The following is a 13,325-nucleotide window of genomic DNA, read 5'->3' as shown; positions in this document are numbered from 1 at the left end:
GGTCCATTTATCCCAGTGCAGGATGAAAGTTCAAGGAACTGGCTGTACCGCCAGATAGCCATTGGTAGGTGAAACACTACGTCTACATAAGTTTTGACTATCGCCGTTGCTAATGTTCTTTGTGCTAGCTGTGAATGCATTCAACGAGAAGTATAATAACAGGGGCTAGAGGAGCTCAGCTTACGTCTTTCATAACGATGTTACGCTAAACATGGGTTTTATCCGTGAGGATAATGGGAAACCTAAAAGTGGTTTTGTTTCATGGACAATAAGGGACAGTCAATGGTTGATGTGTCTATTGGATGCAATGAAGTGTATAATTTCAATGATGCCTGTCCTGTAGCCCCCACTTCTTTTCTTTTCTTCTAATTATATTGAGATGTTTTTAATGTATGTATGTACATAGACATGGGTGTCGTCGGGTTCTGCAAACCTTCCGAGCCAAACATATTTTTAATATTTAAGGGATGACACTGCTCCTAAGTTGCCCATAAGCGCTATTGTTTCCAGGATGAGTCAGTATGAATAAAAAGAAAGAGAAAGAAAAAAGGTATTCCGATGCGGGGAATCGAACCCCGAGCTGCTGTGTGAGAGACAGCGATGTTAGCCATTACACCACATCGGATGACTTGCGGAGGAAAGCTTAAATAAGTAATATATCAAAGAAGCACAAATGAAGTGGCTGATTTTTCCCCTAATTCACACACATACAAGAAGCATGCACATACTATACTAATCAAGTTCGTATCAGTGATCTGCACCACTTTCTCTATGCATAATTATCACTGTGTATGTCATTTATATTACTGTATCAACATCTGCAGTGCAAGATATTTCAAAATCTTGGGGTATGATACCTTTATATGATGCGTCTCTTCGCCGCTCAAGCGGACGTATACTTTAACTATTTTCAAGACAACTACTATAAATGCTCCTGGATACTCTGTCCGATTGTATGACGGGTGTTAATCCACTTCTAAAAGTGTATGGTATATCAATGTCATCACGTCAAACTGGATATCTAACAACAAGGTATCGTGAAAACCAACCCAAAACTGTAGATAATGCTAATATAACGAAAATTCGGGATATCATCTGCTCTCTGCACGCTCCACAAGCTGATCTTCCAGACCCATCGGCTCCCAAGTATCCTTTGCTTTCTTGTTCTGTACCCAGACAACATCTCCCTGGACGAATGCGACGACACCACCCTTCCCGGTAGCGCTGGCCGTGATTCTGAACAGAGGCTGGCCGTTCTGCGGGTGCGCTTCTCGAAGGGGGAGCATGATGAGTCCCTGTTCCACGCACCACGTTTCGAGGATGTCTTTGAAGGCGACCTCTTCCACGACCTTGGGCTTGCGAGGGGCTTTTGTGGATAGTGCTTCCGCTGGTGCATGGGGTTTCTCCTCGGGAGTCTGCTCCGCAGTGGTGGATGATGGGGGTGGGAGCTCTGTAGCGGCGCGATCACCCAAGCGAGATGCTAGATCCATGGTCTGCAGACCCTTCTTCCACTCGTCGTCAACGATGGTCAGCTCGTTGATTTCTTCGGGAATCTGGGTTCGCCACCAGGAGAACCACTCGCCAACCTCTTCGTAGTTCGGGTCATTTGTGAGCCAGATATAGAGAATATTGTGCCACTTGGGGAAGAATTCTCCGACGAGGAGTAGGCCGGTGACGTTAGGCTTAAACAAGTCCTTCCATTTAAAGACGTCTTCCAGGGCTGTTAGATCTTGGTCTTGGGGATTCACTTCGAAATCTTCACGGAGATGACGGCCAAGTCGGGGTAAAAGGTGATTTCGTAGGCATACATCAAACTCCGAACCCAATGCATCTCGCCAGAGCTGGATGCCATCGACCAGCCCTTTCCTAAGGTCCCATGTATCCAAGACAACGCGAAATTTCCTCTTAGCATCAGAAAGAAGACCTGTAGGCTGCCTTGGGTTCGTGTGCCGTTCATCAAGATACTGTAGCCATGTAAATAACCACCATGGGAAACGAGAACTGTTATGCGGGGAGATGTGGCGTCTGCTGCTGCTTCTGGGCTTCCATTGTTTCAGACCATCGGTGAGCTTCGGTACCACAAGCTGATCAAGGACATTAGCTAGAACAAAGGGTGGTATAATCTCCTTCCACGCAACAACTAGCGATGTGGCTGATTTTGGATCATAAACGTCCCAATCGTTGAGAAGTGCTGAGCGCACACGAGGTAGCCACAAAGTGTATATCATGCTCTCATAAGCCGACGTTGATTGTCGCTGGACAGTTTGATCATCTTTCTTTCGCGCAAAAAGAGGCTGAAGGCGACGAAGATTCGACACAAGGAATGTTGGATCTCTCAGAGGCTCCCATTCCTCCATCGCTTGGCGGAACAGAGGATGGATGGCTGCAACAGCTGTCTCGGGGAGGCGATATTCATCTATTTCATTGCGATATTTGATTTCCAAAGATTCTAGTTTGCCGGTAACTTCGTCAAAGCGCCCCCGAGTACTGTCGTCTTGGAAAATTTCCAGACTGCCGAGAGTAGCGACAAGCTCCGTCAGCTGGTCCATTCGGAGTTGTTGTGTATCCATTTGTTCCACAATCTGAGCCTCCTCCAATTCGATAAACTTCTTCCTTTCCGTTAACCCTTTCCACTCATCTGCAAAAGCCTCTAGATCATGGCGCGCCCGTTGTGCAATCTTCAGAGCTTCACCTTCACCCGGTTTCACGAATTCCGACGGGGCCATTAAGCCGGCCGTGGAGGTCAACACCCTTTGTTCCTTCCCGGTGGCATCGACTAATGATTTCAAGACGTTTGGTACCTCAAGGCCAGCCATGTCCTCCTCCATTTCCCGGGCTGTACGGAATTGGGGCTTCGCTCGTGGCATCGGAGTGCCTGTACCACTTCGACTTCCTTGTTTGCGCGCTTCCTTCTTTTTCTGTCGTCTCTTTCGTTCTTCATCCGAGCTATCCTCCACCACTTCACCCCGTAATGCCGCCGCCCGTTTTTCCTCCTCTCGAGCTTGCTTTGTCTTTTCTCGAACAACTCCCAACCCAGCACCCTGCGGCCGGGCCTGAGCCTCGATCGGGTTAACGATACCCTGACCACTTGAACCGAGACCTTGCCCTTCAACATAGCCCATCTTAGCCATCATGCGCGCGGCGAAGGAGTTTCCTCCCGGCGTCCCTTTGCCTGAATTGCGGGCGCCTCCCCGGGCCGTTGCTGCCTGTGTGTTGTTGTTCCAGGGATTCCGACGAGCACTCCCCAAGCCTCCAAAAGACGGAGGTGACTCCGAACGAGAAGATGCCCTCGCAAACCCGCGAAATCCCATCGTGGGGCGAAAGTCATCTTCGTCAGAACTCATATCGGTAATTTTACGCTTCTGGCCGGCGGAGGGGGAGGTGGGTGGTGAATCCATGATCGATCGAGATGTCAGAGGCCAAACGAGTGTAGTTGCTAACGTGATCAGTAAGGCGAACAAGGCGGCTAAACGGTCCCAAAGACGCGTTTAGAAGCCATGAAATGAAGTATGGGGATCTCGATACGAGAAAGTTGACTATCGGTGGAGCCAATTCGGGCATTTCGGCGCGGGGAAAACTCAAGTCCGAGGAGCCGAAGCAACAATGACGTTTATTGCTCCCTTCCGGTTATTTTTCCCTCCTCTTCTTCTTTTCTCTCTTCTCTCTTCTTTCTCACTCTCCTCTCTTCACTACATTTGTATCTTTACTCAATTAGGTCATCCTGTATCTAAAACAAAAAATCATGGCTACCACTTTTTTCCGTACCACTGCTCGTACCGCCCTGCGCGCCGGAGCTCCGGCTACTCCTAGAGCTGCGGGCGTTGCGGGCTTGACATTTACTCGTGGCAAGGCCACTCTGCCTGACTTGGCTTGTATGGCTCTCCCCTTCTCTTTGTGTTGACAATCCGTGTGTCTGTTGCGTAGTCGTCTGTTTGCTCTTGTCTAGCTGTTCTCTGTGCAGATACGTTAATAGTTACGTTGATGCGCTGGGCGTACTTCGGCTCATTGCCCTTTGGAATCACGTAATACAATGGTTGACTAACTGAGAACCAGATGACTATGGCGCCCTGGAGCCCAGCATCTCCGGCAAGATCATGGAGCTTCACCACAAGAACCACCACCAGACCTATGTCAACAGCTACAACGCCGCCATCGAACAGCTCGAGGAGGCCGTCGCCAAGGAGGACATTACGACCCAGATCAACCTCAAGCCCCTGATCAATTTCCACGGTGGTGGCCACATCAATCATACTCTCTTCTGGGAGAACCTTGCCCCCAAGAACCAGGGCGGTGGTGAGCCCCCATCCGGAGCTTTGGCTAAGGCCATCGAGGACAGCTTCGGCAGCTTGGATGAGTTCCAGAACAAGTTCAACACCGCCCTGGCTGGGATTCAGGGAAGCGGATGGGCTTGGCTCGTTAAGGACAAGCAGACCGGAAGCATCGGCATTAAGACCTATGCCGTAAGTTCCTCCTTATCGGCACCTGAAGATACAGGTAACTAATCCCGACTAGAACCAGGACCCTGTTGTTGGCCAGTTCCAGCCTCTTCTCGGTATTGATGCTTGGGAGCACGCCTACTAGTAAGTATTTCGCCACTGGATTTCCATCGAGCAATAACTGATGCCATCTTAGCCTCCAATACCAGAACCGCAAGGCAGAATACTTCAAGGCCATCTGGGACGTCATCAACTGGAAGGCCGTGGAGAAGCGCTTCTCGTAAGTGTGTAAAAGTATAGTGTTTTGACACAGTCTTGCTGAGCGCTTTTGTCCCATTTGTGTCCAGTATGATATTGTGTAATGTCTGAACAGGCTGTATGTATAGCCCTAATGCAATTCGATATGTCTCATGTATGTATGCCCTAAAAATATGTAAATGTTTGGGTAAGCAGCACTAGCCACAGTGGCTGCGGTTCATTCCCGTGGTCTCCCGTGATTTGATAGATTTATTTTTGTACTCTGTAATCCCGCTCCGCCTTTTCCGGAACCTCTTATTATCTAGAGGCATATCGGACTCTCACAGTTCGCCTTTCATCTTCCAATCCTCTTTTAATGTCCGCAGAAAGCCCGGGAGAGAGGCGCGGAGGCTTTCGGGCATTCTTCGCCAGCGCCCTCCGGCCCAAAAAATCCCGTCAGGTACTCCGCAAGGGCTTCAGCGCATCTACGCCGAATCTAAGAGAAGGTCTACAAACCAAAGATGGTGTTCCAGAAATGCCTTCGCTGGCCCCATTGCAAGCTCATCGAATCAAATACCAAGAAGCGAATCTCCAGAAAGACGCACAGCTTGGTGAAAACCGCGACCATACCGCAATGCTGCATGCGATCGGCGTCGGAGAGCTAGATCCTTCCGACCCCAACGCGCAACTATACGAAGTCGACCATCGACCACCGGGTGAGCCCGTGATCGCCAGCTTAACACCGGAACTCTGGGCGAGGGTCACCGAGTATCTAAACCCCGCCGAAAGAGCTAGTCTCGCCTTCTCCAGCAAGACGCTGTTCACTCGACTGGGCCCCGAGCCCTGGACAACGATAAACCTCCCAGAAAACCACGACTACAAAGCGGACTTCCTCATCTCCCAAGACAAACTAGTCCCACACCATCTCCTCTGCTTCCCCTGCGGCAAATACCACCGTCGCACCCAAGAAGGCTACGAAAAACTCCAACCCGCAGACGTGGTCAACCCACTCTTCACATGCCCCAATGCACGCAACAACGCCCGCCCCACACCACGCCACCGCATCACCCACGGCCGAGTCCTCTACTTTACCTTCTACCAACTCGTCATGCGCGCCCACCGTTTCGGCCCCCGCTACGGCATCCCCCCGGAATCCCTATCCCGCCGCTGGCGCCGGGATGGGTGGTCTCACCAATCTAGATACCACATCCACCAAGGCCGCCTGCTCATGCGGGTCGTGAGCACCTGCTTCGCAGACCCGGGCCTCAGCACCTCCCAACAACGACTCCTCCTCTATTCGCGCGATGACTATTGGCCCTACTTCTCAGTCTGCGCGCACTGGCGCGATGGCGAACTCATGAACGTCTGCAAATGCGCCCTCTCCCACATCCCCGTCCCCCGTGCTACAGCCGGCCTTCAGGGCCTCGAGCACCGCGCAAAAGACATGTACCATGGCCGGTCCCACAATCCCAATGCGCTTGCCTCGCTCTGCGGCAAGTGTCGGCCCATGCGCCGCTGCCCCGAGTGTCCCTCCGAGTACCTGGTTGAGGTGAAAATCACCGAGGACCGGAGCAGTTCGCATGCCAACATGTTCCGGCATGCGATTGTAGTCACGCGGTGGAGTGATTTGGGGAATGGGCTGTCGCCGCGGCTGTCGAAGGAGTGGGCAGCTGTTAATGGGGATGAGGCGGGCGAGGGATACGACTCGTTTGCGCTCATGGGGAAGAGGAGTATTTCGGGGACGTTTGAGTCGGCTATTACGGATGACACGTTGCCCGGGCAGAGGATTATTTCGATGAATCCTAAGGGGAAGAAGTTGGGGGAGGCTGGGAATAACTGGTATTGAGGTTCGCAGTTTCTTTTCCTTATGGGCGTTAATACATTGGTGATGGGAAGGAGGGTTTCTTTGGGTTTGGTTTTCTTTATTGAATCTCATCACAGTTGGGAGTTTGAATCGGGTTATAGCGGTTGCAAAGACTGTATGGGCTGTATGGGTTAATATAGATTGGATTGGATGGCTAACTCATGGGCATGTATTCCTTATGTGTTTGAATAGTTCATGTGGTAATGGATAAGAATAGTCAATTTGAAACTTCACACATAAATTCATTACATAAACCTAGAGTAGATGATCAAACGCCTCTAGAGAGATAGAACAAAAGATGCTAACGAATGAAAGGTCCCAGAAGATGTAAACATGATTAAACATGAGTCATAGCGATATAGATATCACGTGCATATGCAAACAGTTATAGGAAATATAACATAAGGAAAATATCGAAAATGAGGGACTTAGGTGAGATCAAAAAGGGAAAAAGAAAAGAATGAATGAATGAATGACTGAAAAGAAAAGAGAGCAAAAGGAAGGATAGATGGTATCGTGTGCCAACTAGATACCAAATGACAAAAGAAATCCAATCCAGACGATGACTCCTAACTTCTCAGACATGCAAATACTGGTACAATCCATGCCATGCGTTAGGCTATAACTCGTGGGGTATCGTGACGCATTAAAACAAAGAAACAAAGATAGAGCGTATAGTGGTAAGAAAATTGTCGGTGCTGTTTTGAGTTTTTCTTTTCTTTCTTTTTCTTTTTGTTGTTGCTTTTCGTGTACGTCACAAGATTTGATTAAACTCGACGACGACGATCGATGTACCTGGGGCGCCATGCCTCGTCTTCGGTGGTCCAAGAGATACGTTTCGTACTAGACGCGAAGTCCTCAACTGCAATGTTCATGGATGCCAAGTGAGCTTCCCTGATCTCAGGGTTCACGACGGGAATCTCATAGACCAAGCGTGAAGTTGATCGGTCCTTGACTGATCCATTGGATTGTATGGACATCGTGGAGTCAAGTTCGGATTTCTTATTGGATGACCCAAACCCACCAGCTCCTTTCATCCAGCCAAAAATTCCGAGTGAGCTCCGTCTTTTGTGCCCTTTGCCGTGTGAGGAGGGCGGTCTGCTCGCGGTACTATGTGATAGCATATTGGAGTCTGTAAACGAGTGAGGAAGTGTTTTGTGTATGTCGTCACCTTTTGAATCAGCATATGTAGGGGCAGACGGACGGCCATTATCGTGTGAATTGTACATGTTATCATTTTGGTTGATACTAGCCGGTTTAGAAGATTCCATTTGCCTGGCCTTAGGGATCACTGGAGAGGGTGCTCCATCATGTTCATCCGCGCCATCAGGGATGGGTGATGGTTGGAGACGACGGTTTGCTGTTGAACGCCCAAAAAAGCGAGGTCGAAAACTAAGTCTTCGCCGTGGCTCCGGGTCTGGCTCGGGCTGACGAACGGGTTCCAATGCGTTGAGATCGAGCGTTGGTATAGCCGGAATGTCTTGCACAGTCGAGTCAACACTGTGCCGACGCCCAAGAAATGAAGACTGGCTAGGAGCTCTAGCACTAGCAAGTCGAGACTTAACAGGGACCGGGCCAGTAGCTGGAGGGAGGGGGCGACTCTTCCCATGGTGGTTGTCGGATTTCGCTGCTTCCACCCAATCTTGCGGCGTGAGGGGTGGCGATGACGAGGGCGTATCCTCCAGGGGCTCTTCAGCATCGGCACGCCTTGATGTTGAGTAGTAGTTATCGTCTATCTTAGAGAGAACGTTTTCGAGGTCATCTTCATTGAACAAGGCCCCGCTTCCGTAGTATCCAAAGTTGGAGTTACGAACTACTCCATGGCGCTGCAAGTAGCTGGTTCTGGACGATACACAATTCAAAGGGAATATAGCAGGTGCCTCGTCACCTTCGTCAGTGCTGAGCGGCGGATGCATGACCTCGCTGATATTAGTATCTGTCCCATCAGTTTGTCTGCTATTGCCAGAACTTCGCCTGGTGGTTAGCTCGTCTGCAGAGCGAGGGCGGCGAAGTCCCCGCTTGAGGGCTACAATATGATCAAGCTGGCTCTTGTCCGCACTGCTGCCATTGGACCTATTTGTGCCGAACGCATGCGCCGTACTCATTGTGTCAGGGGTAGGAGGTAGCCTTGAGCTCCCAAAAACACTATCAACCTGCGTCTTTTGGGCCGAGCTATCAGCATAGGAAACACTTTCAAAGCTCGGCTTATCAGTGTCTCTGAAAACATCCAGTGCAGGCCGATTTTTCTTTCTCGGGGTCTCCTCTGAGGCGGTATCTGGCTGCGCCTGGTTCCATGAACTAAAACCTAGCTGATCCCTTTCCCAATCTTTTCCGGTCAGAGATGAAAGTACCGAGCTCTGCGCTGTCGACTCTCTCTTGCGCATAGGTATCTCAATTTCATCGAAGCCGTTGTATGACCCGGTGATATCGTCCATGTGTAATTCACTACATTCACTAAGTGCACTGAGTCTCGGCGAATCGGGTTCTGCGGTCCCGTTCATGGAGTGGAGGCTTTCGGAATTCGTTAGTATGCTCATTTCAGAGCGAGACTGTTCGTCAGCAGGACTGTAGACGCTTCGTAGGACCGCGGCGTTTTGATTCTCGTCATGGAGAAAAGACGGTGCTCTCTTGAGGTGACGTGTGCCCGAAGACCTTCGGCGATACTGGTCAGTAAGTATCGTGCCTCTTCTGGAGGATGTCCGTTCTGGAATGTTGACAGGCGTAGGAGTTTTGGGCGTTGCGATATCTGGGCCTGGTCCGTCCCGTGTAGAAGGCCGCGCTGTAGAAGGCCTAGAAGCGTCCCCAGTCGCTTCTAACTCCTCCACTCTAGCTTCAAGCTGGCAGATCAATTCTACCGCCTCTGTGACTGCTTGGTCTCGTTTATCAATCTCTTGCCGTAGTTGCTCGTTGGACTCCCGTAGCCTTTGGTTGTCTTCCTCGGCATCCCGTAACTCCTGTAGCTCATCCTCCAAACCTCGCATGCGCTGGAGTTCTTCTTCCATCTCCAGCATCCGTTCCAGTTTCTTTTCCAATGCCATCATTTGCTGAGCACGGTGAAAAATCTCCAGTTTCAGGTCAAAGTTTTGCTTATTGATCTTTGAAATATACTACAATATGCTATTAGGCACAGTCGGGTAGCTGTAGGAGGTAAGCCGTAAAGGTGCCACTCACCTGATCCATTTCTCTCATTCCCATCTCCCGGGGTTGCTTAAGCCCCGCCGCCAGGGCATTGTTGATTTTTCGCTGCCTTTCAGAGCCCGGCTCTTCCTGGGATTGAGTCTGAGAGTTGGAACGGGAACGGCCTGGTGTCCGAGGTGTGCGGGGCGTAGGGGGTGCATTATCATCCATGTCCTCTGACGCTGTCCCCCGCGACCCTCGAGTCGCACGTTGCTCTTTCAACAGGTCTTGTAGTAGAGAGGAGGAAGGGTTCACCAGAGATGTTGTTCCGGGTTCGGGGGTTCCTATATTAGTCCAAGACATCAGCATGTCAGCCTTTGTGTAAAATCGAAAGCCTATCCAGTGATTGGGTAATGGCGGAACGACCACAGTTGCACACATACTTGATCTCGTACTTTGCGAACTCGGCTTGGGAGATCCGGTCATGACGGACGGGTCATACGGCCAGGACATATCTGTAGACCAATTAACATCATCAGGACATCGTGCGGCAGGCACCAGTCGTACCACTACTTGTTTGCGACGGATTGTCCATCTTTAGTCTTCTTTTGACATGAGTGAGCGCGGCAGGTTTAGGGGACTGGGAGTTATCTACCAGGACCCAGCGATTAGTTAGTATAGTGTTGTGCAATGGGGCATCCCTTGAATGATTCAAGGGAGGAAAGTGGCAGGTAAACGAACTCTTCAAGTTCGGGCTGTGTCTCGGAGATGCATTACCAGCTGGGAGAGCCGTGACGGGTGACGGGTATAAGCAATGTCGCAATGACGAAGGGGTGGTCGAGTGCACCGAGACGGTGCTTCGCCTTTGGGGTGTCTTGTCCATGTTGGTTGGAGATCCCTAGTTGGCCAGTCGAATGCGCATAGTTGACAAGATGCACGACACGACTTAGAGTGCAGTAGAATGGTAGGACCGTGTCCACCTAATGCGGGCGTTCCATTAGAGCCGGAGATTTAATCGACAGGTCGAGTAAGGAAAAAGCAATGTTCCCTCTCACTATTGGGTGAGTGGCGATGCGAGGAGCTTGAAGAAGAGGTATAGGTCAAGGGTAGATTCGCAAGGAACTGCAGGGAACTGGGGTGGATTGGCAGGGATAACTTGAACATACATACAGCGGACAACGTATAAGGAAGGCAAGTACGTAACCTCGTCGACGTGAGGGGAGAGAGAGAGAGAAAAGATTAAAAAGTGATGGGCGAGACTGTGACGAGTCGATCTTCGGGGCCAAGAAAGGGGAGTGACAGAATAGTGTAAATTCCCCACAGCTTGAACTGCACGATCCATTACAAGTCTCTTTCTGGTTAGACGGATTTTTGCGAATCCCTCTCTTCTTGACATATAAAAAAAAAGTTTTTCCTGGGTCTGGAATGTCTGGTTACCATGGAACAAATTGAATGGATACAATTGGACCCTCCTACCAACTGACCCCTATATGAAGGGTTGATAGCATTCCAATTCATTCCAATCATTCATCTAGAGTACCTATAGTAGTACTTGCTGAGTACTCTCTTACTTACTAACTTCATTCAATCGACAAACATGATAGGTTCCCAGCAAAGACAAGCACTAGGACCACTAAAGGCATAGTCGTCCCGCAAGTCGGTTGATCGTCCTTTTGTGGAAGGGATTCATTCTAAGAAAACGGCCAATCGGAAAGCCACCTCCCTCGGGTGTTTCATCTCTCACCAATGAGCATTGCAGCCTTCATCTAAGAAGGGCTGGAATCTCTTTACTTACCTCCCAACCTTTCTCTTCCCTTTACTCATTTCTGTATCCCAAAGAACAAGAAACCAGGTAAGAACACTCTACTCAGATTTTTCTGCTAACATATGGGTTTCCACAATCCTAGACCTACTTATCCTCATTTCGAAATGAAAATACTACAAAGAGAATTAAGCACAATTAATACCTGCCTAACTACTAGTAGTGCCTCCGTGCTAAGTTGCAATGTAAACAAAGCCCCACAAGAGGATCAGCCCACGATGGCCGCTTGCTCACCCCAAGGTACACCGCTAAAAGCATCAATAATCTCTTCCTGTACCTCCTGAACTTTGCGTATAAGAGCTGCATCCACTCGTGTATCACCAATCAACCTGCAGCATACAAGGTTAAACTTCATGCACATACCGTTTCAGACTGCACCCTTGGCAACGGCCCATGTAGCCTGGATCGCTAGTTTTGTGGTTATTTACTCCGTACACAGTTTTGATCCAGGCTAAGCCATACTGTCTTGCGATAGCTAAATAGGCGATACATAAATATATTCTGTAAGACATACAGTACGCTTGTAAGCTAAGGTTGACTTTAATTCTTTCATCTTGAAAGCTATACTTGTAGGAGCAATAAAGACAATTTCTCTGTATGTAAATGCGAATACCTTAACTCCGCCGATATAACAAGTCCTAAACAGATTAACCTAGTCATACTTGCATTCCGGGTAGCATAATAGACATGGCCCATATGACGGCCACAGCTCAGTCCGTTCAATTTTAAATGTTGATCCCGCTTCCCTCACGTCACCTCTTCTTCGCTTCACCGGCCCATATGCGTGTCTCCCTGGCACTATCATGGGCCACGCGGAACACTACACAACGCAGATTAGAGACAACCGAGCAAAGAAGACCCAGGAATCAGGTATGTTTTCCCACTTACGCTGCCTCTCCGTCTCATCCAAGCCCCGCAGGAACTCGACACCATCCCCAAGAGCACCCTTCGGATTGTGGGCATGATCGGCGATTTCTGCAGCCCGTCTCTTATATGTCTATAGGAGTGATGAGTTAAGTTATCCCAGATGTACAGAGGGCAAACTAACATTGATTAGGACATCGACCATCTCTTCTTCTTCGAAAAGCTCTAAGACTCGCTCGCTCAGGCTATAGAAATGCGGAGCTAATGCCCGTAGATCGACGGTCCGGGGATCAGCTTTCAAAGCATTCATTACTCGTTCTGATAATGCAGAAGGGATGTCAATTGAGACTAAGCGAGAAGTGCCCAGCCGAGCTCTTTGCCGAGTCAGAGTCTTTTTCTAATAGGAGATTAGTACACAGAATCTCACCCGATTGAGAGCATTTCACCCAGCCATAGTGGGAGGTCGATCCGAGTGCCGGCTTTGATCTGATGGTGTCAACCTACGGTCGGATTTGTTAGACAAACGACAAGTCCTATGCTTACATTGTCGCCGGGATTGCCCTCTAGGATGCCGAGTCCTGGTACCTCGAGTTCAAATGTGCATGGCAATTTCTATCACCAGGAGGTCAAAAACACGTCCGGCCGGTACATGTAGATCTTTGAGCGACATACCTGGGCATCTGTTAAAATAGAGTCGATATCATAGTATGACATTTTGGTATAGTTTATTTTTGCAATTGACTATTGTATTCAAATCCTGCGGAATCGCTTCACGTCGTTGAATCGCCTTTTGCTGAGGCGCGTCCCGCATTTCGCGGTGTCACGTGCCCTGTGATTTTAAGTATCCGGCAAGGTGACCAACCATTGCCTATTAATCTAGTATAGTACTTCAGTTGCTTATATACCGTGGCTCGCGGGGCTTTCCGCATACCTTTCTTTTTCTCTATACTTCTTATATCACACCTTTTTTGCCCTCCGTTCTCAC

The 13,325-nt window shown here is 49.5% G+C and overlaps 4 protein-coding genes and 1 non-coding gene across 5 annotated transcripts; 1 reads left to right on the top strand and 4 right to left on the bottom strand.

Annotated features, from left to right (window-relative positions):
* Positions 1-553: 553 nt before the first annotated feature.
* Positions 554-625, bottom strand: BDW43DRAFT_t149. Its single transcript has one exon. It is a non-coding gene; the product is annotated as a tRNA-Glu (tRNA).
* A 323-nt stretch (positions 626-948) lies between these two features.
* On the bottom strand, positions 949-3,521 carry BDW43DRAFT_280068 (putative G-patch domain protein (TFIP11)). Its single transcript, XM_032042379.1, has one exon. It carries the CDS (start codon positions 3,396-3,398, stop codon positions 1,092-1,094), a length of 2,307 nt encoding a protein of 768 aa, XP_031899166.1. The 5' UTR covers positions 3,399-3,521; the 3' UTR covers positions 949-1,091.
* Positions 3,522-3,742: 221 nt separating this feature from the next.
* On the top strand, positions 3,743-6,519 carry BDW43DRAFT_301176 (uncharacterized protein; the record flags this gene model as incomplete). The annotated part of the gene is made up of 5 exons (XM_032045003.1): positions 3,743-3,872; positions 4,054-4,464; positions 4,513-4,552; positions 4,646-4,716; positions 5,060-6,519. The coding sequence occupies 5 exons, from the start codon at positions 3,743-3,745 to the stop codon at positions 6,517-6,519; spliced, it is 2,112 nt and encodes a 703-aa protein (XP_031899165.1).
* A 392-nt stretch (positions 6,520-6,911) lies between these two features.
* BDW43DRAFT_113146 (uncharacterized protein) lies at positions 6,912-10,645 on the bottom strand. The gene is made up of 5 exons (XM_032037956.1): positions 10,396-10,645; positions 10,222-10,305; positions 10,098-10,169; positions 9,709-9,998; positions 6,912-9,644 (listed from the first exon to the last, which is right to left on the bottom strand). Exons 1-5 carry the CDS (start codon positions 10,535-10,537, stop codon positions 7,305-7,307), a joined length of 2,928 nt encoding a protein of 975 aa, XP_031899164.1. The 5' UTR covers positions 10,538-10,645; the 3' UTR covers positions 6,912-7,304.
* Positions 10,646-12,010: 1,365 nt separating this feature from the next.
* psf3 (DNA replication protein PSF3) lies at positions 12,011-13,198 on the bottom strand. The gene is made up of 6 exons (XM_032042378.1): positions 13,013-13,198; positions 12,884-12,952; positions 12,768-12,826; positions 12,525-12,714; positions 12,365-12,473; positions 12,011-12,296 (listed from the first exon to the last, which is right to left on the bottom strand). The coding sequence occupies exons 1-6, from the start codon at positions 13,052-13,054 to the stop codon at positions 12,229-12,231; spliced, it is 537 nt and encodes a 178-aa protein (XP_031899163.1). The 5' UTR covers positions 13,055-13,198; the 3' UTR covers positions 12,011-12,228.
* Positions 13,199-13,325: the final 127 nt, after the last annotated feature.

The sequence above is a fragment of the Aspergillus alliaceus genome (genome assembly GCF_009176365.1).
Source record: "Aspergillus alliaceus strain CBS 536.65 unplaced genomic scaffold BDW43scaffold_29, whole genome shotgun sequence".
Lineage (NCBI taxonomy): Eukaryota > Fungi > Ascomycota > Eurotiomycetes > Eurotiales > Aspergillaceae > Aspergillus > Aspergillus alliaceus.
The sequence above is the reverse complement of the archived record's forward strand: the minus strand, read 5'-3'. Positions and strand labels throughout refer to the sequence as shown.

Coding starts and splice junctions, on each gene's coding strand:
- BDW43DRAFT_280068 (XM_032042379.1), bottom strand. CDS start 3,398: ATGGATTCACCACCCACCTCCCCCTCCGCCGGCCAGAAGCGTAAAATT.
- BDW43DRAFT_113146 (XM_032037956.1), bottom strand. CDS start 10,537: ATGGACAAGACACCCCAAAGGCGAAGCACCGTCTCGGTGCACTCGACC. Junction 9,999..10,097: donor TTCGCAAAGTACGAGATCAA/GTATGTGTGCAA, acceptor GGACTAATATAG/GAACCCCCGAACCCGGAACA. Junction 9,645..9,708: donor GAATGAGAGAAATGGATCAG/GTGAGTGGCACC, acceptor AGCATATTGTAG/TATATTTCAAAGATCAATAA.
- psf3 (XM_032042378.1), bottom strand. CDS start 13,054: ATGTCATACTATGATATCGACTCTATTTTAACAGATGCCCAG. Junction 12,953..13,012: donor CTATTTTAACAGATGCCCAG/GTATGTCGCTCA, acceptor TCCTGGTGATAG/AAATTGCCATGCACATTTGA. Junction 12,827..12,883: donor AGGGCAATCCCGGCGACAAT/GTAAGCATAGGA, acceptor TGACACCATCAG/ATCAAAGCCGGCACTCGGAT.